The sequence below is a fragment of the Lepidochelys olivacea genome (genome assembly GCF_965140295.1).
Source record: "Lepidochelys olivacea isolate rLepOli2 genome assembly, chromosome: 5".
Taxonomy (NCBI): Eukaryota; Metazoa; Chordata; order Testudines; family Cheloniidae; genus Lepidochelys; species Lepidochelys olivacea.
Window position 1 is genome coordinate 1,657,407 of NC_140415.1, and position 24,840 is coordinate 1,682,246.

The following is a 24,840-nucleotide window of genomic DNA, read 5'->3' on the forward strand; positions in this document are numbered from 1 at the left end:
ATATGGGAAATACTGGGTGTATCTTCAGAGAGCAGGATCGCTGAAGTTCAAACCTGACTGGATTAACCTGTCGCAGGATCTTAAAAGAGCCGAGAACTGAAAGTCTAGCTTGTGAGTGGGTCTGTTGGTATGGAGATGCTCCATGGAGAGCCATGCCTTGTGTCCCACAGAGTAGGTGGGACCTCGCTGTTGATGCTTGGCTGCATGCCACTTATAGTCTGCTCTTGCTTTTTCCTGGTGCTTATTCACTTCTTCCTGGGCCAGACAAATCTGCTGCACTAGGTCTGAGGCGGCCAGGTTGGGAAAGGAAGTGGGTAATTGCAGGTGAATCGGGGTAGTGCCCATAGGTGGTAAAAAAGGGGCTTTGACCTGTAGACGCATGGTCTGCGATGATGTAGGCAAGCTGTGGGTAAAAGGGAAATGAGGACCAATCATCCTGGTGATGACTGATGTAGCATTGCAGATACTGCTCAAGAATTTTGTTGGCCCTCTCCGTCTGGCTTTTGGACTGGCGATGGCAAGCAGAGGAAAGACGTGCCGACCCCCAGCAGAACCAGGCTGTGACCTGAGACCCTTGATTGGAGGTGATGCATTCCGGAAGGCTGTGGAGCTGGTCTGTATAGCTTATCCATAGCAGGGCTATCCCTTCAGCTGAGGGGAGGCCTGTGCAAGGGATGAAGTAGGCCATTTTGTACAGTGGTCCACTACTAGGAAAACTGTTGTAAATGTGTTGGACGCTGGTAATCCTACACTAGACTAAGGTCTATATCAGTGGTCCCCAACCTTTTTGTGGGAATAGCATATTCCTATTCCCAGATGACTGTGGTGGGTGCCACACACCATGCCACCGAGACGCGGCAGTGACAAGAAGTGTTGCTGCCCAACTGCCGCCGAGAAACGGCAACACGTCTCGGCGGCATTTCAGCGGTGCGCTGTCATGGGGCGCACATGACTGCCCCGGCGGGCGCCATTGCGCCCATGGGCACCACGTTGGGGACCCCTGGTCTATGTGATGGTCCCCCAGGTCAAGATGGGGTGTCCAAGGGCTGGAGGAGACCACAGGACTTGTGGTGTGGTGTCTTGGTGCAGGCACAAACATCACAGGAGGCAATGAATGACTGCATCATCGATCGCATCCGGGGCCACCAAAAGGAGCAGGATATTATTCGTTGGGTCTTGAAGCAGTCCTGCTAGGGGCAAATCATGGCAAAGATGCAAGACTGCAATTCTTGTGGGTCCAGGGTGAACAGAGACGCGGTCTCTCACGTATGTGAACCCTTCCTGGGAGTCATGTGGTTGCTTGTGGATAATAGCTTGCTCATCAGGTGGAATTCCTGAGGCGGAGGCTGAGTGTATCAGTCTGAGAAAATCCTGGTGACGAGTGGCACTGAGAAAGTTATGGGATTGGAGAATGTGGGTTGTTCCTGGCTGAGGCCTCATGAGTTGATAATGTGTCTTCGGAGCAGGGCGTCGGCCTTGCCATTTTTGGATCCAGGGAGGAATGTGATAATGAAATCGAATCATCAGAAGAACAGGGCCCACTGAAGCTGCCATTGATCGAAGGCTTTTTCCCTACATAGGTATTCCAGTTTTTTATGATCAGCGAATAACTGGACTGGGTTGCGAGCTCCTTCCAGGTAGTGCTGCCATTCTGCAAAGGTGGTTTGTGTCGCCAGGAGTTCCAGTCTAGTTCTGCAGGAGTGAGCTTCCTTGAATAACAAGCGCATGGGTGTAACAATTGTTTGGGATCAAGCCGCTGGGAGAGGACAGCCCAAGTCACCTCGCTCTATACACTTGGGAGCGCTGGTGACACGACTTGCCACCCAGACACTGGGGAAGGGGGAGTCCCCAGTTAAGAGACCGAACGAAACAACCACTTCATCCTTAAAACGTCTCATGATTTTTGGGTCTGGCTTGTGATTTTTGAACCTTTGGGGTTGGCGATGCTGCAAGTGTGTGTGGGCAACAGGGCCGCGTCCGCTCTCTGCCCTTCTGGGTGGGGGGGACCCTATCTGCTCTCTCGCCCCTCTGAGTGAGGGGCTCCTGTCTGCTCTCTCACCCCTCTGGGTGGGGGGTATCCCTGTCCATTCTCCCACCCCTCTGGGCAGGGGGACCCTGTCTGCTCGCCCATCCCTCCGGGGGTTCCTCCTCTTTCTCCTCAGGAGACACCCCATTTAAAATTGCCCTCAGCCTTCCCTCCTTGAGGCCCTATTGGAGGAGCAGGATCTTGTGTTGGCCTCCCCACCAATTAGATTCCTCCTGCACCAAGGGGGCGGGGCTTACAGGGCCCAGCATTCTATGGGGTGACCGTTGGAGCCCAACTGCCATGGAGCCTTCTCACCCCAGAATCCCCCTGCCCCATTGGCTCTGGTGGGGCTGCACTGGGCCCCTGGGCAGCTATTGGGATGGGCTTGGCCGGGCCCCAGGGGGGATGGTTGGTGTCTCCGAGAGGGCCTGGCCACGTCTCTTGCCCGGGCCCCGGGGGGGATGGTTGGTGTCTCCGAGGGGGCCTGGCCACATCTCTTGCCCGGGCCCCGGGGGGATGGTTGGTGTCTCCGAGGGGGCCTGGCCACGTCTCTCGGCCGGGCCCCGGGGGGGGATGGTTGGTGTCTCCGAGGGGGCCTGGCCACGTCTCTCGGCCGGGCCCCGGGGGGGGATGGTTGGTGTCTCCGAGGGGGCCTGGCCACGTCTCTCGGCCGGGCCCCGGGCGGGATAGTTGGTGTCTCCGAGGGGGCCTGGCCCCGTCTCACGGCCGGGCCCCGGGGGGATGGTTGGTGTCTCCGAGGGGGCCTGGCCACATCTCTTGCCCGGGCCCCGGGGGGATGGTTGGTGTCTCCGAGGGGGCCTGGCCACGTCTCTCGGCCGGGCCCCGGGGGGGGATGGTTGGTGTCTCCGAGGGGGCCAGGCCACGTCTCTCGGCCGGGCCCCGGGGAGGGATGGTTGGTGTCTCCGAGGGGGCCTGGCCACGTCTCTCGGCCGGGCCCCAGGCAGGATGGTTGGTGTCTCCGATGGGGCCTGGCCACGTCTCTCGGCCGGGCCCCGGGGGGGGATGGTTGGTGTCTCCGAGGGGGCCTGGCCACGTCTCTTGGCCGGGCCCCGGGGGGGGGTGGTTGGTGTCTCCGAGGGGGCCTGGCCACGTCTCTCGGCCGGGCCCCGGGTGGATGGTTGGTGTCTCCGAGGGGGCCTGGCCACGTCTCTCGGCCGGGCCCCAGGGGGGATAGTTGGTGTCTCCGAGGGGGCCAGGCCACGTCTCTCGGCCGGGCCCCGGGGGGGATAGTTGGTGTCTCCGAGGGGGCCTGGCCACGTCTCTCGGCCGGGCCCCCAGGGGGGGATGGTTGGTGTCTCCGAGGGGGCCTGGCCACATCTCTTGGCCGGGCCCCGGGGGGGGTGGTTGGTGTCTCCGAGGGGGCCTGGCCACGTCTCTCGGCCGGGCCCCGGGGGGGGTGGTTGGTGTCTCCGAGGGGGCCTGGCCACGTCTCTCAGCCGGGCCCCGGGGGGGATGGTTGGTGTCTCCGAGGGGGCCTGGCCACGTCTCTCGGCCGGGCCCCAGGGGGATGGTTGGTGTCTCCGAGGGGGCCAGGCCACGTCTCTCGGCCGGGCCCCGGGGGGGATAGTTGGTGTCTCCGAGGGGGCCTGGCCACGTCTCTCGGCCGGGCCCCCAGGGGGGGATGGTTGGTGTCTCCGAGGGGGCCTGGCCACATCTCTTGGCCGGGCCCCGGGGGGGGGATGGTTGGTGTCTCCGAGGGGGCCTGGCCACGTCTCTCGGCCGGGCCGCGGGGGGGGGGGGGGGATGGTTGGTGTCTCCGAGGGGGCCAGGCCACGTCTCTCGGCCGGGCCCCGGTGGGAATGGTTGGTGTCTCCGAGGGGGCCTGGCCACGTCTCTCGGCCGGGCCCCGGGGGGGATGGTTGGTGTCTCCGAGGGGGCCTGGGCGTTGTTTATGGCATGGTTCCTCTTTTCGCGCACAGCTCAACTTTCAGTTCAGCCTCAGCATGAGAGTTCGAGGCAGCCCCTCCCGCTTCTGCCTGGGCACCATTCACGCCAGCAGCCCCTCATGACACACCCAAAGGGAGATGGTCCTGACTGCTGGGGTGCTGGGATGGGACCTGCCCAGCTCCCTCAGGCTCCTGGCCCGCTCACTGGCGTGAGTCTGCTGCCCTCTCTGAGGGAGTCGGTGCCACCATGGGTACCAAGGCCCCGGCTGGGAGCCATCTCACAGGCTGCGCAAGTGGTTTTACTCAATATAGCACTGCCAGCCTGAAGCCCCAGGGACAGGAAGCCTCTGTTTCTCCTCGGGGCAACGTCAGCCCAGGCAGCGCCAGCTTCCCCGAACGCAGCCTGGCCTGCCCTGAGCTAGCGGAAGCTACATCGCGGGAGGGGAGCTGAGCCTCCATGGCGCAGCCAGTTGGGCTCCCTGCTGGGTGCTGTAGTGTGGACACCTGTCCACTCGGAACCTGACTGAGACACACCAGCTCGTTTCACAGCAGCCCGAGACAGCCATCAGGTCAGGACTGTGCCTCCTCTGTGGCCGAATGAAAGCCAGCAGCCTGCGGGTCACGGGCCCATCTCCATTCTCCTGAGCCAACCTGCAGGGCCCTTAGAGCACCAGCGCTTTTAAACGGGCCCAGCCCAGAGCCAACTCTGCTAGCGGTGCCCACGATGCAAACTGCTCCTAATTTACCGAGCTTGTCAGCTCTTTCCAGACAGACCCATTTCAAGAAACAACTGATTTAAGAAAGATCCTGCCAAAAGGCGTTGAGCTGCAGGGCAGGGTGCTACAGCCTCCATGGGAGTGGCTGGGTCATTCCACATATTGAATGTATTTCCCCAGGTTCAGTATCCTCCCACCTTCTTGTCCACTGTCTAAATGGGCCAGCTTGATGATCGAGACAAAAGTTTTTTTCTCCTGCTGATAACAGCTCATCTTAATTAATTAGCCTCTTACAGTTTGTATGGCAACTTCCCCCTTCTCTGTATGTATATCTATATCTTCTTACTGTATGTTCCGTTCTATGCATCGGATGAAGTGAGCTGTAGCCCACGAAAGCTCATGCTCTAATAAATTGGTTAGTCTCTAAGGTGCCACAAGTCCTCCTGTTCTTTTTTCATGGAAACAAACTCAACTAAGGAACAGGTTGAGGCAGTCCCACTCTGCTCAAACCCAAACACCCTCTCAGAGCCATGTTTCCACTGACCAATGACTGGGCTGGCAAAACAATGCAGGACACAAGCCTGTGCTCCCTGCACATCTTCCTCTCACCCGGGTTCATGCCTGCAGTCACTCTGCCCTGCTGAGGGGAAGATGAAAGTTGCACCTTGGCAGAAGGGGTGGGTCCCCACTGTGAACAGAGATGCGTATTGTAGGCCATGTGATGCAGGGGAATTGTTATGGCAAGACACTTCTGTACCACATTTTCCACCACAGACAATGACTCATAGTTCAGGCTCCCCCGGCAGAGAGGGGTGCTTACTGGGGCACTCCCAGGCGCTCCGTACAGAAAGCTGCCAGCCCCACAGTACAGCGCCGGTGTCAACGTGCATCTGCTATGGAAACGAATCCCTGCTGCATGGTCCCATCACTCATACCAGGTACACCCCCCCTCTCCAGTGGGCACTGAGAATGCAATGAACTCGTTACAGGAATGAGCCCACTGTGCTGGGGGCTCCAGGAGGGTCTGCATGGCTCAGAGGGAGCAGGGAGCTCAGGGTGGCTGGCTGGACTCCTGCTCCTGGTACCAGAGTTGTTCCCGGAAAAGAAACAGAGCCCCACAGGTTCTCCCCCACCCACGCGTGGGACTCACACCTGCCCCGCAGGGAACTGGTGATACTATTTGTAGGGTAGCGTGAAGGCCACTTCCCCGGGCTTCTTATCCCCAGTCCAGAGACAGACGCTGACCTGTCTGCTGCTCCCAGGGGGGGACCTGCTTCCCCGAGGGGCGCACAGCTGCAGCTCTCACTTGGGCCCCCCCAGGGGAACATGGTTTCCTGCCCCAGCATCACCCTCAGCTGCCTTTCACCCCAGCTCTCTGAGCGGTGCTTGGCGCTGAGCCCCTCAGGCTCTGGCATGGACGCAGAGGGCAGCCCCCTCCCGGGACAACTGCAGCAAGACTGACAGGCAAAGCCCAGCAGCCACTTGCAGCCAGGGGAGCAGCAAAGCCTGAGTCGGGTCCTACCTGGAGTCTTGGGGCGGCTGGAACTGGGCAGTCCTGCTCCCTGGGCAGACAGCAGTGGGGGAAGGGCCAGGAGAAGGGCCAGAGCCGACACCTGCAGGGCCATGTTCCAAGACAGCCCCAGGGCAGAACTCAGCCCCAGGCGCTCTGCCTCTCTGCTCAGCTCCCGTGTGAGCTCAGCGTGGCAGAGACCAGCGAAGAAAGGAAACAGCCAGACACACAGAAATTGCATGTGGTGCAAGAGCTTCCTCCTTGGAGATGGAAACTCCTGTCAGAGCTGCTCTTGTTTCTCTCCGGGTCTGCTGGGGCACCATGTGGCTCCAGGCCTGTTCTGTAACCTCGCTGCTCTGTGAGCTGTCAGGGGAACATACAATCTGCTGCTTCCCCTCATCACTGGGCCAGGACTCCTAGGTCCCTTTGGCCCATGCCTAGCTTGCAGTGGCAGGCAGTCAGGGAACTTGAGAGCAGCTGGGCCTCAGCATAATAATGCAAGCCATGGACCAGAGTTCCAGGAAGGATGTGGGCTTCCAGGGTGCCAGCGGCTGTCAGGTCATGGTACAGCTCGTGAATCCTGGAATTCCTAGGGCAGGACTGACAAGGGTTTTTGAACCCTCCCCTCATGAGACGAGATGGCTAGGTTGTGCTAGGGCTGTGATAGGGAGAAGGTTTAGGATGGGTGCTCTGGAGAGCCCCATGGAGTCACTGCTCAGATGGTGTGGTGCCCTCGGAGTAAAGTGTCTCCCTCCTGCCCTAGAGCTCATAGAAAGAACCCCATGATTTAGGGGCATAAAGCCCTCCAAACTCAGGAACAAAGTTCCCCACCTTTTTACTGCCACCAAGTGCTGGGCCGAGGATACTCCTTCCCCCTTGCATGGATGATGGTCTTCATCAGGGTGGTAAGATCTGGAAGCAGTGGCAAACCTGACCCCTTGGAACCAACCTATGCCAGAGGTGGAGTAACTCATCCTGTGTCTGTTGTGCACTCCCTCCCCCTCTCTCCCTCTCACATGCCACTGCAATGTGCAGCTGGGACTCGGGGAGGAAGTGAAACTCTTCAGCATTTGGACCGCCTCCCTGTCATTCCCAGCACAGACTCTGTGCCTTGCACTTGGCTTCCCCTTTTCTGTGCCATTGGGGACTGGCCTGGGACCCCCCAGCCTGGAGCGTGACCTTGCTTTCCGTTGATTCACATGTCCTCTTTGCTGTGCATTCCCTGACATAGAATCATAGAATCATAGAATATCAGGGTTGGAAGGGACCCCAGAAGGTCATCTAGTCCAACCCCCTGCTCGAAGCAGGACCAATTCCCAGTTAAATCATGCAGCTGCCTCCATATGATCGAGGCCAGGGAGGGGAGGGAACTCGACTTGCCTGACAAAAATCGACTTTTCCATAAAAAAATTGAACAAAAATAGTTTTATTTGGACATGCTGCCACAATGCCTCATGGGAGTTGTTCTCATAGATTCATGGATTCCAAGGCCAGAAAGGACCATTGTGATCATCTAGTCTGACCTCCTGCATAGCACATGCTTCTCTATAGGCTGGGCTCCCTAGTCATATTGCGTGTCTCATGATTAAGGCTCTGTGTTTGTCATGAAGGTCATGGATTCCGTGACTTTCCATGACTTCTGCAGCGGCCCATGTGCCTGGCCCGGGAGCCAACAGAGCAGCTTGGGCAGCCCCTGAGCCAGTTGCACCGGCTGCTGCTGGGACAGTCTAGGGCCCCCCAAACCCCCAGCAGCAGGAGTTTGGGTGTGAGGGGACTCAGGACTGGGGGTTGGTGGGGGTAGTGCTTACCTGCAGGGGGGCTCCCCGGAAGAGCAACAGGAACTCACCTCCCCAGCACCTAGCTGCACATGCTGCCTCCGCCCACATGCCAGCTCTGCCAGCTGTCTCTTCATGCTGGTGGCTGAGTGATCACAGCGCCTGGAGGGTTTTGCTGCTTGTCACTGGCAAAACATTATGCGTGACAGCCCAGTTAAGGGGGCACAGTGATTCCACAGTTCCAGATTGTACTCTGGAGATCCCATCACACTTATAAGTTAAAAAGTGTGTTTTATCTGGGTACTTAGAAACCATCTCTTTGTACCTCTGCATTCCTGTTAACACTTCTGCTCTCCCAACTTGTATAAACTCAGTGTAGATATTAATGTTTTCCAGTATGTAGGTATCTTGACATCCAGCCATCAAAGCAATGAGATGGTGTGCCTCAGTTTCGCCTTCCACACAGCACACCACGTTTATTATCATTTCTCTGTTTTGACAAGCTTTAAGTCCGTTTACAGGTGATAGCTGAGAAGCAGCATTACCATAAGGCTCCTTGACATTACATGTGTTCCGAGTTACCTTCACAGCATGTCCAAAGACTTTTTCCAAAAATTGTACATAATGTGTCTTATCACAAGGTTTAATATTAATACCATTTTTTTATAACAGGTTGGCATTTTACAAGTATCTTTATCATACCACACCTTCTGTTCAGGCAGTTTGGTTTTGAGGTTGGTTTGGTCATGTAGTGGGGCAGCTGCCCCACTCCGATAGGCAGGGGTTAAAAGCAGTCAAGCTAGGCTGATTGGGGAAGCTAGGCCCGCTGGCCCTGGTAAGAGGGCTGTGGGCTAGAAACTGGAAGAGTCTTTCTCCAGCCCTGGAGGGAGAAGGGCTAGCTGCCTGAGAGGAAGGTCCCTGAAGCAGAGCAGAGCAGAGCAGAGCTGGGGAGCTCTAGCCTGGTTGAAGGCCTACAAAAGGTGCTGGGGCAGCCCAGGGATAGGCAAAGGCAGCAGGTCCTACCCCACTGTCAGGGATGAGTGGCCATTAGACTGCAGTCTGCCCCTGTGAGTGGTGGCTAGATGATGACTGGCAATAGCCACTGAGGCAAGGTGGGTTTAGAGGGTTGGGGGTTCCCCTGGGAGGGGAGACCCAGAGAGTGTGGGTACCGTGGGGCAGAAGCCTGAGGTAAAAGGTTACCGGGGTCTGGGAGGGACATGGGGCCAGTGGCAGGAGAGAGCCCGGCCTGCAGAGGACGTTCTGTATGTTGGAAAAGAGCTAATTCCAAGATGACGAGCAGGAGGTGCTGCACTGGTGAGGCTTTGCTTTGCTACAGGTCAATACCCATTGTCTTTTCCTTCTTCTTGAACCTTTGCATGTAATGTATTGGCTTTCCTTTCACTACAGTGTACCCTTCTGTTTGGGTTCTTAATCTAGTCCTGTCTCTGGGATTCTGGTACCTCGGGGTCTGGTGAGATAAGGGGATCCTACATATTGGCTGGCACTTTGTGGAGCTGTCTCCCAGTGCCAGGACTGCACATATGCAAACACTCCATCTCCTCTCTTGAGGTTACCCTGTGTTCCCCACTCCCAGCACTGGGTCCTTTCCTGCCCCTTTTTCCTAGAGGGTTGTGGTCTCTGCGTTAAGAGTGCTTGCTCTTTCACTGAATGCTTCTGTTCCCAGCAGCTCTCCCTCAGCAGGGTTCTGTGTCTTACCAGCCTGGGGGAAGTCCCCTTCCACTCTGCCAGCTGGGTCATTTGCATGCTTACAGACAACTGCTTCCTGGAAGCCTCCTGGACTCAACTTCTTGGCTATTACAGGGGTGTGACCTGCATCTTGACTTAGACAGTTATTTTCCACAAGTGTCAGGACCAGTGTTATGACAAGGTTATGGTTTGCTGGTTATGATTATGCTATCTGGGTGCATGTATCACTTTTGTATTTAAAAGTGTAAGTATTGGCTCTAGACTGTCTGTAGTTCAAACTTGTGCTGTGCTTCTGGGGGACACCCCAGACATAGAATCATAGAATATCAGGGTTGGAAGGGACCTCAGGAGGTCATCTAGTCCAACCCCCTGCTCAAAGCAGGACCAATCCCCAATTTTTGCTCCACATCCCTAAATGGCCCCTTCAAGGATTGAACTCACAACCCTGGGTTTAGCAGGCCAATGCTCAAACCGCTGAGCTACATGTTGGTGTCAGCTCTGCCTAGCCTGCTGGATGGGACATTAAGGACCATCAGCTACACACCTGACCCGTTGAGAGAAGGCAGATACACTTGGGACTCAGCAAGGCATGCAGGGACCTGCCTACGGACAGAACTCTGAGGTGTTTCCAGTCTGTGTTGGATAGCCTGTCCTTTGGACAAAGAGCAGGGGTCACATGGCAAGAGACTATAAAAGGCTGCTGCAGCTCCCTCCATCTTACCTCTGGAGGAACCTTGCTACAGACTGAAGCTCTGAACAAAGGACTGAATGACCCATCCCAGCTGGGGATGTTCTCCAGAGACTTGATTTGAACCAGAAGTTTATTCCATCCCTGCTACAAGCCTGAACCAAGAACTTTGCCATTACTGTATGTCATTGATTCCATTTAACCCATTCTAGCTCTCATCTCTTTTTTCCTTTTATGAATAAACCTTTAGATTTCCAATTCTAAAGGATTGGCAACAGCGTGATTTGTGGGTAAGATCTGATTTGTATATTGATCTGGGTCTGGGGCTTGGGCCTTTGGGACCGAGAACCTTTTCTCTCTTTTTTACACTGGGGTATTGGTTTTCATACTCATTTGTCCACATAATGAGTGGCGCTGGTGGTGATACTAGGAAACTGGAGTGTCTAGAGGGAATTGCTTGTGACTGTTTTTACCCCACTGGGTACCCATAAGTCCTGTCTGGTTTGATGCCTTAGAAGTGGAGAAACCCCAGCTTTGGTCTGTAACTACCCTGCTCTAAGCAATTTGTCCTGAACTGGTCCCCTCAAAGTGTCCCACCAAAGGCAGCATCATTACATCCCCTACTAATAAAAGCTCTGTGCTTTGTCCTGGCAATAGTTCACCTTCTTGAACTAAAAAGAACAGGAGTACTTGTGGCACCTTAGAGACTAACCAATTTATTTGAGCATGAGCTTTCGTGAGCTACAGCTCACTTCAGCGGATGCATGCCGTGGAAACTGCAGCAGACTTTATATATCTAAAGCTATTACCAGCAGGACAGTGGGGTGGGAGGAGGTATTGTTTTATGATCTCTGTGTGTATATAAAGTCTGCTGCAGTTTCCACGGCATGCATCCGATGAAGTGAGCTGTAGCTCACGAAAGCTCATGCTCAAATAAATTGGTTAGTCTCTAAGGTGCCACACGTCCTCCTTTTCTTTTTGCAAATACAGACTAACACGGCTGTTACTCTGAAACCTTCTTGAACTACACTCTGCTGAGCCACTGAGATCCCTGCACCTTTATCTTCCCATCCTAAGGAGTCCCTGCCATTCATTTTGACAAGCTTGATTTGCTCCAGGTCTGGCTCTGTGGAGTCCAATCCTACAAAAAGCAATACAAGTTTCAGAGGCTTCTGTGCTGAGAACAGCAGTAGTAAGATTCCTTCCTGCACGGGGCATTTATTCCTCGGGTGATCGGGGGCATTGCAGCGATGGCACCGTTTAGGCTCTTCTGCTCCTACAGTAGGTTGGGGATGGGAACTAGACGAATGGCTCTAGGGCGGTGAGTGCCCCACCTCCCAGCCACCCTCCTTTCTCCCAGGAGTAAAACGGGAACCTCCCTTCCCCCAGGTTCAAACGCCTTTGTGTGGTTTACTTTCCAGAGAGGCCAGGGTCTACTCAAAGGCATCAGCTAGAGATGCCGTTTCCTCCAGTCTTCACATTTCTATCCCACAAATGCTGTTTTACATCATCTTAGTTTAAGAAATATACTTGACCAATGAGATCACTCACTGGCTCAAGGTTTTCAATGATTTTTTTTTTCCCCCTCACCCACTTTCTTATCAGGTCATTCATCCTGTTTACATACTCACCATTACTACTCCCAGCACCCCTCTTAAGATTCCTAAATTTCACCCTATACCTATCAGAGGTCATTTGAAACCTTTGCAAAAAACAGTATTTTTAAATTTACAGTGGTTTAAAGCATCCTCAAGTGTCATTTCACGGAATATAGTTTGTTTTACCACTTAACAAGAAAGTCCCTGATTGCAAAGTTAGCAGGAATTTTGTGTACTGCACACACAGCCTTGCAAAAGTAGCAAAATATTCTGTGATATCATCTGTTTCCTTGTATGTAACTGGTCCCAATTGTGCCTTCATCAGTGATGGGAACCTTTGGGCTTGGTGGTTCCTGGTTCTGCTTCTCTAGCAAGTCCAGGTGGTGTGTTTGCTCTCTTTGTTTCTCAGCTTCTTTGGCTTTCAGCTCTAGGACCCACTGATATGCTGCCTCCTCTCTGTCTCCTTGAGCTCCAGTTCTTTCATTTCCAGCTACTACTCATGGTCTCTCTTTTTCTGCTGCCTGTAATTGCAACATCTCTAACATTGCAACTGTTTAGCTCTCACTCATCTTTATGCCTTTCTGTCCCTATTTCCTTTCCCCTAAAATAAGCAAACAGAAAATAACACACTTGTCCCCTCCTCTGCCTATTCTCAGCCACCACACTTAAAATCATTACACCAGTGCATAAAGTGTAAATCTCGCTCAGCACGACAGGTTGTGTAATCCTGCTTGCTGGGCCACTCTGGTGGGATCCCTGGGGTACAACCTGTGTCCCCTAACTCTCCAGCCTGGGCTGTCTCTCACAAAGCTATGCCAGCAGCAAACTGCTGTGATCATTCAGCCCCCAGCGTGCAGAGGCACACCCAGCTACGTCGCATGAATACTCTCCAAGCCACTCATGGGACTGGATTCTGTGAACTATACACAGGGAAACCCCAGCAAATCTATACTGTAATATACTGTCTTACAGTGCAGGCTTATTAATTGGCTCACCACTTCAAAGGAAAAGGGACATGCACCAGCCTTTGTAACTGGAGCAGATTTCCCAAGCATTTTAGACAAACTCACTGGTAAAGATAAAACATTAAAATCATAGAATATCAGGGTTGGAAGGGACCTCAGGAGGTCATCTAGTCCAATCCCCTGCTCAAAGCAGGACCGATCCCCGACTAAATCATCCCAGTCAGGGCTTTGTCAAGTCTGACCTTAAAAACTTCTAGGGAAGGAGATTCCACCATCTCCCTAGGTAACGCATTCCAGTGTTTCACCACCCTCCTAGTGAAAAAGTTTTTCCTAATATCCAACCTAAATCTCTCCCACTGCAACTTGAGACCATTACTCCTTGTCCTGTCCTCTTCTACCACTGAGAATAGTCTAGAACCATCCTCTCTGCAACCACCTCTCAGGTAGTTGAAAGCAGCTATCAAATTCCCCCTCATTCTTCTCTTCTGCAGACCAAACATCCCCAGTTCCCTCAGCCTCTCCTCATAAGTCATGTGTTCCAGACCTCTAATCATTTTTGTTGCCCTCCGCTGGACTCTGTCCAATTTTTCGACATCCTTCTTGTAGTGTGGGGTCCAAAACTGGACACAGTTTTCCAGATGAGGCCTCACCAATGTCGAATAGAGGGGAACGATCACGTCCCTCAATCTGCTGGCAATGCTGCTACTTAAACATCCCAAAATGCCATTGGCTTTCTTGGCAACAAGGGCACACTGTTGACTCCTATCCAGCTTCTCGTCCACTGTAATCCCTAGGTCCTTTTCTGCAGAACTGCTGCCAAGCCATTCAGTCCCTAGTCTGTAGCGGTGCATTGGATTCTTCCGTCCTAAGTGCAGGACTCTGCACTTGTCCTTGTTGAACCCCATCAGATTTCTTTTGGCCCAATCCTCCAATTTGTCTAGGTCCCTCTGTATCCTATCTCTACCCTCCAGTGTATCTACCATTCCTCCCAGTTTAGTGTCATCTGCAAACTTGCTGAGGGTGCAATGCACACCATCCTCCAGATCATTTATGAAGATATTGAACAAAACCAGCCCCAGGACCGACCCTTGGGGCACTCCACTTGATACTGGCTGCCAACTAGACATGGAGCCATTGATCACTACCCGTTGAGCCCGACAATCTAGCCAGCTTTCTATCCACCTTATGGTCCATTCATCCAGCCCATATTTCTTTAACTTGCTGGCAAGAATACTGTGGGAGACCGTGTCAAAAGCTTTGCTACAGTCAAGGAAGAACACGTGCACTGCTTTCCCTTCATCCCTTCATCCAAAATAAGCTTATTAACTACAGAGATTTTTTTTTAAGTGATTATATGTGGTAGTTACCTTTAAAGTAAAACATAAACACGCATTCTAAATCCTCAACTTTTAGACTAAGCAAGTGTTGAATCAAACAGCTTTTCTCACTCCACTGGACGTTGCAGGTAGGTGACAGTTCTTAATGCATGGGCTGAATTTCCTTCTCGGCCTGGGAGCAGTCTCCTCAGTTCAAGTCTTTGTCTTGCAGCATTCTTGTTGCCTTCAGCATAGGTGGGAGAGGAGAACGATGTTCTCAGGCTGCCACTGTTCCTTATTTTATACTCTCAATCCCTGCTCCTGGAGAGATACTGGCCCAGGCATGTCCTGGTGGGCCTCCCTGAGTCACACAGTTGAGCAATAAAAGTCTCTTGTAGATCTCTTGTTTATAGTCCCCCTGCTGGCTAATGGTTGTTTAACACCTGCCTCGGGGCGGGTCACCTTCTTCCCACCCATGTCCCTTTTCCCATCTCTCTCTCTACTCCCCCATCCTGGTGGCTTTGTCTAGTGCCTGGCCTGCCTATGCACTCAAAGCACAGAGCAGGCTCCCCCTCCTTGGGGTAGGAAGGGTGGCCTACCGGCTAAGTCAAATAGCCAAAGCTCCGCGGACCAGCTGAGCGGCGGCGGACCAGCTGAGCAGCAGGGAACAGCAGAGCAGCACACAGCAGGAGTTTGCCTGGGAGTTCGCCTGGGGTGAGCCCAGTGAGGCTTACATCTTGCCAGCTTCTCTGAGGAAGCTCATAGTAGGAAGGTGATATGGATGGGGGGTGTTCAGCTATTGTGACCTGCACTGGATGTGCCATGTTTGTCTTTCTTCCACAGGACAGAAGCGACTTTGTACAAAGTGCAAGCTAGTCTCCATATTGGAAGAGAAGATTGAAGGTCTGGAGCAACAGATATCGACCCTGCGTTGTATACGAGAAACGGAGGATTTCCTGGACAAAAGTCAGGCTATGCTTCTACGGGCACAAAGCTCTAAAGATATAGAGCAGGTTGCACAGAGGAGCCAAGAGGCCAGTGAAGAAGCTTGGCAACATGTGACCTCCAGAAGAAGAAGGGGGAATGTCCGGGTTCCAGCAACACGGACATAGGTAACTAACCGTTTTCATGCTCTCTCCACAGGTACCGTTGCGGAGAGTGGACCAGATGATATGTCTGGGGGGAGAAAGCAGAAGGAGACTCCGCTGGTTGGAAGGCATGAGATGCACTGTCCTGAGATGTTTCAGAGTAGCAGCCGTGTTAGTCTGTATTCGCAAAAAGAAAAGGAGGACTTGTGGCACCTTAGAGACTAACCAATTTATTAGAGCATAAGCTTTCGTGAGCTACAGCTCACTTCCTCAGATGCGACCACCACTCCCAAGAGAAGGAGACGGGTGGTGGTGGTCGGGGACTCTCTCCTCAGGGGGACTGAGTCATCTATCTGTCTCCCTGACCGGGAAAACAGAGACGTCTGCTGCTTGCCAGGGGCTAAGATTCGCGATGTGATGGAGAGACTGCCAAGACTCATCAAGCCCTCGGATCGCTACCCCTTCCTGCTTCTTCACGTGGGCACCAATGATACTGCCAAGAATGACCTTGAGCAGATCACTGCAGACTACGTGGCTCTGGGAAGGAGGATAAAGGAGTTTGAGGCGCAAGTGGTCTTCTTGTCCATCCTCCCCGTGGAAGGAAAAGGCCGGGGTAGGGACCGTCGAATCATGGAAGACAACGAATGGCTACGCAGGTGGTGTCGGAGAGAAGGCTTTGGATTCTTTGACCATGGGATGGTGTTCCAAGAAGGAGGAGTGCTAGGCAGAGACGGGCTCCACCTAACTAAGAGAGGGAAGAGCATCTTTGCGAGCAGGCTGGCTAACCTAGTGAGGAGGGCTTTAAACTAGGTTCACCGGGGGAAGGAGACCAAAGCCCTGAGGTAAGTGGAAAAGCAGGATACCGGGAGGAAGCACAGGCAGGAACATCTGTGAGGGGAGGGCTCCTACCTCATACTGAGAATGAGGGGCGATCAGCAGGTTATCTCAAGTGCCTATATACAAATGCACAAAGCCTTGGAAACAAGCAGGGAGAACTGGAGGTCCTGGTGATGTCAAGGAATTATGACATGATTGGAATAACAGAGACTTGGTGGGATAACTCACATGACTGGAGTACTGTCATGGATGGTTATAAACTGTTCAGGAAGGACAGGCAGGGCAGAAAAGGTGGGGGAGTAGCACTGTATGTAAGGGAGCAGTATGACTGCTCAGAGCTCTGGTATGAAACTGCAGAAAAACCTGGGTGTCTCTGGATTAAGTTTAGAAGTGTGAGCAACAAGACGGATGTAGTGGTGGGAGTCTGCTATAGACCACCAGACCAGGGGAATGAGGTGGATGAGGCTTTCTTCCAGCAGCTCGCAGAAGCTACTAGATCGCACGCCCTGGTTCTCGTGGGTGACTTTAATTTTCCTGATATCATAAAATCATAGAATCATAGAATCTCAGGGTTGGAAGGGACCCCTGAAGGTCATCCAGTCCAACCCCCTGCTCGAAGCAGGACCAATTCCCAGTTAAATCATCCCAGCCAGGGCTTTGTCAAGCCCCCTTTGTCAAGATATCTGCTGGGAGAGCAATACAGCGGTGCATAGACAATCCAGGAAGTTTTTGGAAAACGTAGGGGACAATTTCCTGGTGCAAGTGCTAGAGGAGCCAACTGGGGGGGAGCTTTTCTTGACCTGCTGCTCACAAACTGGGAAGAATTAATAGGGGAAGCAAAAGTGGATGGGAATCTGGGAGGCAGTGACCATGAGTTGGTTGAGTTCAGGATCCTGACACAGGGAAGAAAGGTAAGCAGCAGGATACGGACCCTGGACTTCAGGAAAGCAGACTTCGACTCCCTCAGGGAACGGATGGGTAGGATCCCCTGGGGGACTAACATGAAAGGGAAAGGAGTCCAGGAGAGCTGGCTGTATTTCAAGGAATCCCTGTTGAGGTTACAGGGACAAACCATCCCAATGTGTCGAAAGAATAGTAAATATGGCAGGCGACCAGCTTGGCTTAAAGGTGAAATCCTAGAGGATCTTAAACATAAAAAAGAAGCCTACAAGAAGTGGAAGGTTGGACATATGACCAGGGAAGAGTATAAAAATATTGCCCGGGCATGTAGGAATGAAATCAGGAGGGCCAAATCGCACCTGGAGCTGCAGCTAGCAAGAGATGTTAAGAGTAACAAGAAGGGCTTCTTCAGGTATGTTGGCAACAAGAAGAAAGCCAAGGAAAGTGTGGGCCCCTTAATGAATGAGGGAGGCAACCTAGTGACAGAGGATGTGGAAAAAGCTAATGTACTCAATGCTTTTTTTGCCTCTGTCTTCACTAACAAGGTCAGCTCCCAGACTGCTGCGCTGGGCATCACAACATGGAGAGTAGGTGGCCAGCCCTCTGTGGAGAAAGAAGTGGTTAGGGACTGTTAAGAAAAGCTGGACGAGCACAAGTCCATGGGGCTGGATGCGCTGCAGCCGAGAGTGCTAAAGGAATTGGCGGCTGTGATTGCAGAGCCATTGGCCATTATCTTTGAAAACTCATGGCGATCGGGGGAGGTCCCAGATGACTGGAAAAAGGCTAATGTAGTGCCAATCTTTAAAAAAGGGAAGAAGGAGGATCCTGGGAACTACAGGCCAGTCAGCCTCACCTCGGTCCCCAGAAAAATCATGGAGCAGGTCCTCAAGGAATCAATCCTGAAGCACTTGCATGAGAGGAAGGTGATCAGGAACAGCCAGCATGGATTCACCAAGGGAAGGTCATGCCTGACTAATCTAATCGCCTTCTATGATGAGATTACTGGTTCTGTGGATGAAGGGAAAGCAGTGGATGTATTGTTTCTTGACTTTAGCAAAGCTTTTGACACGGTCTCCCACAGTATTCTTGTCAGCAAGTTAAGGAAGTATGGGCTGGATGAATGCACTATAAGGTGGGTAGAAAGCTGGCTAGATTGTCGGGCTCAACGGGTAGTGATCAATGGCTCCATGTCTAGTTGGCAGCCGGTGTCAAGTGGAGTGCCCCAGGGGTTGGTCCTGGGGCCGGTTTTGTTCAATATCTTCATAAATGATCTGGAGGATGGTGTGGATTGCACTCTCAGCAAATTTGCGGATGATACTAAACTGGGAGGAGTGGTAGATACGCTGGAGGGCAGGGATAGGATACAGAGGGACCTAGACAAATTGGAGGATTGGGCCAAAAGAAATCTGATGCGGTTCAATAAGGATAAGTGCAAGGTCCTGCACTTAGGACGGAAGAACCCAATGCACAGCTACAGACTAGGGACCGAATGGCTAGGCAGCAGTTCTGCGGAAAAGGACCTAGGGGTGACACTGGACGAGAAGCTGGATATGAGTCAGCAGTATGCCCTTGTTGCCAAGAAGGCCAATGGCATTTTGGGATGTATAAGTAGGGGCATAGCGAGCAGATTGAGGGACGTGATCGTCCCCCTCTATTCGACATTGGTGAAGCCTCATCTGGAGTACTGTGTCCAGTTTTGGGCCCCACACTACAAGAAGGATATGGATAAAATGGAGAGAGTCCAGCGGAGGGCAACAAAAATGATTAGGGGTCTGGAACACATGACTTATGAGGAGAGGCTGAGGGAACTGGGGATGTTTGGTCTGCGGAAGAGAAGAGTGAGGGGGGATTTGATAGCTGCTTTCAACTACCTGAGAGGTGGTTGCAGAGAGGATGGTTCTAGACTATTCTCAGTGGTAGAAGAGGACAGGACAAGGAGTAATGGTCTCAAGTTGCAGTGGGGGAGATTTAGGTTGGATATTAGGAAAAACTTTTTCACTAGGACGGTGGTGAAACACTGGAATGCGTTACCTAGGGAGGTGGTGGAATCTCCTTCCTTAGAAGTTTTTAAGGTCAGGCTTGACAAAGCCCTGGCTGGGATGATTTAATTGGGGATTGGTCCTGCTTTGAGCAGGGGATTGGACTAGATGACGTCCTGAGGTGTCTTTCAACCCTGGTATTCTATGCTGCTGGCCCGGTGGCATGCTGGGCTCGGGTTTCCCAGGACGGGGAGGACTAATGGTGAGCTGGCTGAGGCAGATCAGCAAGGAGCCAGAGTGGCTGTTGGGCGCCCAAGGCGGAGAGCAGCTGGTGAGTCTCATGTTTACAGCCAGCTCCAGCCTCTCAGGCATGGGTAGGGCTGCCGGTTTGTGACAGAGATCACAGCTCAGGCCTGGTAAACTGAGTGGAGTCAGGGGCTTTCAGGGGATAGGGTGTGTGTGAAGTCTCGGGTGTGAATTCATGAGGGGATCCCCCAGCAGGCCTTCTGCACTGCCACCTCCTCCTTGTCTCACCGTGGGGCCCCAACCACCCATCAGCCCTAATCCAAACCTGGGGAGGGTGGCTCCCGGAAAGGGGGTGCTGGAGAGCAAGCTCACTCCACAGCGGGGGCTCCTGTCCGCGGGGCTGGGCCCGGCTCCCCGTCCTGGCTTTGCGACTTTGTGCTGGGGGTCGCAGCACGGCTCAGGTTTGACCCGGCCACCCCTCTGTCTTGATGGGTGGGGAGAAGACGGGATGGCCAGGCCCAATTTGAGTGAGTGGCACTGCGCCAGGTTCCCTCCCTCAAATTTGGCTCGGCCGTCCCCTGTCATGGCAGAGGAGCAACCAGGCCAAACCCGAGCAGTGCTGCAACCCCATGTGCCACGCCACAATGTCTGGAGCTGGGGACTGGGCCTGGCCTTGCAGGCCAGAAGCTGCTATGGTGGAGTAGGCTCACTCTCCAACAACCCCCTCCTGGAGCTTCCACTCAGCACTGGACTGGAAACCCACAGAGAACCTTCTCTTGGAGAAGCTGAATAGATGAAACTTCCTAGACCTATCACTGGAAAGCAGGTTTCCAGCCCTTCTTGTCGCTCTCTTCTGAACCCTTTTGAATTTGTCCACGTCCTTTTGAAGTGTGGACACTGGAAGGAAGCACTGTATTCCAGAAGCAGCCTCACCACCGCCATGTAGAGCGGTGATGTCACCTCCCTACTCCTGCTTGACGTTCCCTCGTTTACCCATCCAGCAATCACATTAGCTCTCTTAAGCACAACAGCCCACTGGCAGCTCATGTTCATTTGGATTCCTCCATGATCCCTCAGTCTGTTTCAGTCACTGCTTTCCAGGATACAGTCCCCCACCCTGGAAATGTGGCCTCCATTCTTTGTCCCTAGACATATAATGATGCATAGATGTTTGGGCTGTTAATTAAGAACATAAAAAAGGCCATTCTGGGTCAGACCAAAGGTCCATCTAGCCCAGTATTCTGTCTTCTGACAGTGGCCAATGCCAGATGCTTCAGAGGAATGAACAGAACAGGGAATCATCAAGTGATCCATCCCCTGTTGTCCAGTCCCATCTTCTGGCAGTCAGAAGCTAGCGACACCCAGAGCATAGGGTTGCATCCCTGCCCATCCTGGCTAATAGCCATTGATGGACCTATCCTCTACCTGGCTAATAGCCATTGATGGACCTATCCTCCATGAATTTATCTAATTCTTTTTTGAACCCTGTTATACTTGTGGACTTCACAACATCCCCGGCAACGATTTCCTCAAGTTCACTGTGTGTTGTGTTAAGAAATACTTCCTTTTGTTTGCTTTAAACCTGCTGCCTGTTAATTTCATTGGGTGACCCCTGGCTCTTGTGTTATGAGGAGTAAATAACACTTCCTTATTTACTTTCTCCCCACCAATCACGATTTTATAGACCTCGATCATATCCCCCCTTAGTCGTCTCTTTTCCAAGCTGAAAAGTCCCAGTCTCATTAATCTCTCCTCATAAGGAAGCCGTTCCTAACCCCTCATCATTTTTGTTGCCCTTTTCTGAACCTTTTCCAATTCCAACAGATCTTTTTTGAGGTGGGGCGATCAGATCTGCACGCAGCATTCAAGGTGTGGGCGTCCCATGGATTCATATAGTGCCGTTATGATATTTACTGTCGTCTTATCTCTCCCTTTCCTAATGGTTCCTAACATTCTGTTCGCTTTTTTAACGGCCACTGCACATCGAGTGGATGTTTTCAGAGAACTCTCCACAATGACTCCAAGATCTCTTTCTTGAGTGGTAACAGCTAATTTAGATCCCATGATTGTATATGTACAGCTGGGATTATGTTTTCAAATGTGCATTACTTCACATTTATCAACATTGAAATTCATCTGCCAGTTTGTTGCCCAGTTGCCCAGTTTTGTGAAATTCCTTTGTAACTAGTCGCAGTCTCCTTTGGACTTAACTACCCTGAGTAATTTTGTATTGTCGGCAAATTTTGCCAACTGACTGTTTACCCCTTTTTCAGCTCGTCGATGAATATGTTGAATAGGACTGGCCCAGTACGGATACCTGAGGGATACCACTATTTAATTCTCCATTCTAAAAACTGACCATTTATTCCTACCCTTTTTTTCCCATCTTTTAACCAGTGGGAGGACCTTCCCTCTTATCCCATGGCAGCTTACTTTGCTTAAGAGCCTTTGGTGAGGAACCTTGTCAAAGGCTTTCTGAAAATCTAAGGACACTGGATCCCTCTTGTCCACGTCTGCTGACACCCTCAAAGAATTCCAGTAGATTGATGAGGCCTGAGTTCCCTTTATAGAAGCCGTGTTGACTCTGTCAGAAAGGAGTTTAAAATTCAGCCAGCAGAAAAGACTGAAACTGCTAAGAAGCAAGGACATAGTTTCTGTCAATACCTGATACCTTATCTCAGCTTATTGGTAAGAAAGAACAATGCGGGCCACCCTCAAGGCCCCCCGCTATCTGTAAGCACTCATCCCTACCTACCCCACCCCGCCTCTTCACCCCGAAAGTAGTCACAGATAACAGATGTAATTAGGATGGGCCAAAACGTAGGTATTGCGTTTACTGGTATTTTTGTTAAGAGTTGTGGGTTTTTGGTAACAAATGTTTGCCCCTGTAAGTACAAAATAAATGTAAATGTATAAATAAAAAATTGTATATAACTGGCCACTATGACACCATACTTTTTGAAGCTACTTGTCAGTCTTCCCGGTACCGTGAATAAACCCCCTTCAGTATTGTCTGTGCCTGCCTGATCCTTGGGGAAAATTATCTTTGTTGTCTAACAACTCTTCCCTAATATATCGTGTTCATCTATGAGTTGAGACAATTCTGTTGTTTACCATAATTTCAACCAATTTGCCTGGTACTGAAGTCAGGCTTCCTGGCTTGTAATTGCCAGGATCGCCTCTGGAGCCTTTTTAAAAATTGGCGTCGCATTAGCTCTCCTCCAGTCATCCGGTCCAGAGGCGGTTTACATACCACACCTAATGGTTCTCCAGTTTCATGTCTGCGTTCCTTCAGAACTCTTGGGTGATACCATCTGGGCCTGGTGACTTCTTATTGCTTAATTTATCAATTTGTTCCAAATTCTCCACTACTGATTGACATGATTTTGGAGACAATCTGGGACAGTTCCTCAGATCTGTCACCTAAAAAGAATGGCTCAGCTTTGGGAATCTCCCTCACATCCTCAGCCGTGAAGACTGATGCAAAGAATTGATTTAGCTGCTCTGCAGTGGCCTTATCGTCCTTGTAGCATCTCGATCATCCGGGGGCCCCACTGATTGTTTGGCAGGCTTCCTGCTTCTGCTGTACTGTGATGGGGTGTGCTCTCCACACTGGCCATGCAAGAACTGAATTAGGCCAGGGGGCCCCAATCAGCTAATTAGGCTGCAAACAGGGGAGCTTTAGGCTGTAGGCAGCTAATCAGATAGATGCTCACCTACAAGAGACAGGAGGGGTTTCTACAAAAGCCAGGAGGCTGGCAACGGAGGAGGCAGCTGGGAAAGGCTGCAGTCACTCCCTGGGAGGAGTGTTTGGAGGCTGCAGAGATGAGTTCCCTAAAGTTAGTCCCTGGGCAGAGGGAGGGAAGAGAGTGGCAAGCCCAGAGGAGTGGGGAAGGCCAGGAGGTACAGAAGCAGCTCAGGGAAAGGCAGCAAGGTGCAGGGAACGGACCTTGGCTGCTGTGTTGAGGGTCCCTGAGCCGGGACCCGGAGTAGAAGGTGGCCCAGGTTCCCCTGTGGAAGTGGCACTGTGAGGCAGAAGACTGCCCGATACTGCTGGAGAGCAGGAACCTTGATGCGCTCCCCCAGAAAGGGAAATCACAGCAGTGACCTGCCCGGAGGGCTGAGTCCCGAAGAGGACGCTGCAGCTCCTGAGAGTGAGAGGGGGGCTGCAGGGGGGAGACTGACGGGGTGTAAACCGCTGGAAGGGGCTCTGGCCTGACCAAGTGAATCCCCAGGAGGCAGCACCATCCAGCGGTGAGTAGAGCAAGCCTGTCACATGCACTTACATTTTTTTGCTATTAGGTTTTGAGTCTTTTGCTAGTTGCAAACTTAACTTAAACTTCCAACGGCAAGCCAAGTGGGATGCCAGCAAGCCAGGGGACTCCCCTCAAGACAGAGGTGGTGGAAGGTAGAGGGCCTGAGGGCAGGAGCAGTGTTGCAATGTGAGAAATCCTGACTCTGAGGGGCCCCCCAATCCCTTCTACAGCAGGGCTCAGGCTGTCACCTCGAGCCGAGAGTAGAGGCGGTGGAGGGGCGGGACGCCTCAGGCTCCTGGGCCCCCTGCCGCTCCAGCTCAGCGGGCTCGTCTTGGGGCGGTGGGTCTGTTCTCTCTGGGTCTGGTTTGCACGCTCCTGAAATGCTTTGCCTTGGCACGCTGCCCACCGTGTACAGCAGCTTCCTGCGGCTGCCAGCACTCTGCTGAGCAGTCTGTGCAACTAACCTTCCTTCCCGTTCTAACCCGGGCCCTGAGGGGCCGTCACACCCGGACGCACAGCACAGACAGCGGGAAGGAGGGGTGCTGGTACGTCACGGAGCACACCATGGAAGTGGAGTCTGGAGCCAGCCCGGTGAGGTTGGGGGAAGGACTCGAGTGAGCAGCACAACATTCCCCCATCGCCCAGATCTCCTTTGAACAATGAGCAGCACCTGAGGCCCAGCTGAGTTCGGGGCCCCACTGCGCTCGGAGCTGCATGCATACTTTGTCCTATACAGGGCCTTACCCTACCCTGGTGGTCACTCAAGTAGCCGAGCGCCCTCCAGGAGGGTGCTAAACATCCACCATGTGTGGTTTGTTCTTCCTCTCCCACGGGGAGAAGTGTGTGCAGTGCGGTGGTTGGGGGTTTTGCTCTGGGTTTACACAGCAGGCCCGAGGGAGAAGTGAACATGGCCTGTGCAGTGGAAGGTGGTGATGTCTGTGGTTGCCCTTAGTTCCTTTGGGAAATCGTTCCACATCCTGGGACTGACCCGCTCTGCACAGGCGAGCTTTACCCTTGTGTCGGAGGAGCACAGCTGTCCGCCGCGCTCTGCACCCCAGAGCCTTCGGCTGCTTAGATGTGCTGGGACCCAGACCACCGAGTAGCACTGAGACCTTGGAAATGGAGTGACCAACGGACAGCATCAAGGGAGGCTGCCAGCAGGCTGAGCAGGTGAGCTCCGTGTGGCGATGCCGCAGGAGAGGGGGCCGGGATAGGAACCGCCTGGGGACTCAGCTGGTCTCTTGCCTGGGACTAGCCAAAGGGACAGAGACAGAGAAGAGGAGCCCAGATGGTTCCCACAGGAGCAATGGCTTGGCTTCTGTGTAC

At 52.8% G+C, this 24,840-nt stretch overlaps 1 protein-coding gene across 1 annotated transcript in view; it reads right to left on the reverse strand.

Moving 5' to 3' along the window:
* Nucleotides 1–6,333, reverse strand: part of LOC311521354 (receptor-type tyrosine-protein phosphatase T-like) — a 97,883-nt gene extending 91,550 nt beyond the window's left edge. The window contains exon 1 of the mRNA XM_084629633.1: nucleotides 6,172–6,333. Within this exon, the coding sequence (XP_084485759.1) occupies nucleotides 6,172–6,274 (103 nt within the window). The 5' untranslated portion in view covers nucleotides 6,275–6,333. The remainder of the gene's footprint in view (nucleotides 1–6,171) is intronic.
* Between the last annotated feature and the right edge of the window lie 18,507 nt (nucleotides 6,334–24,840).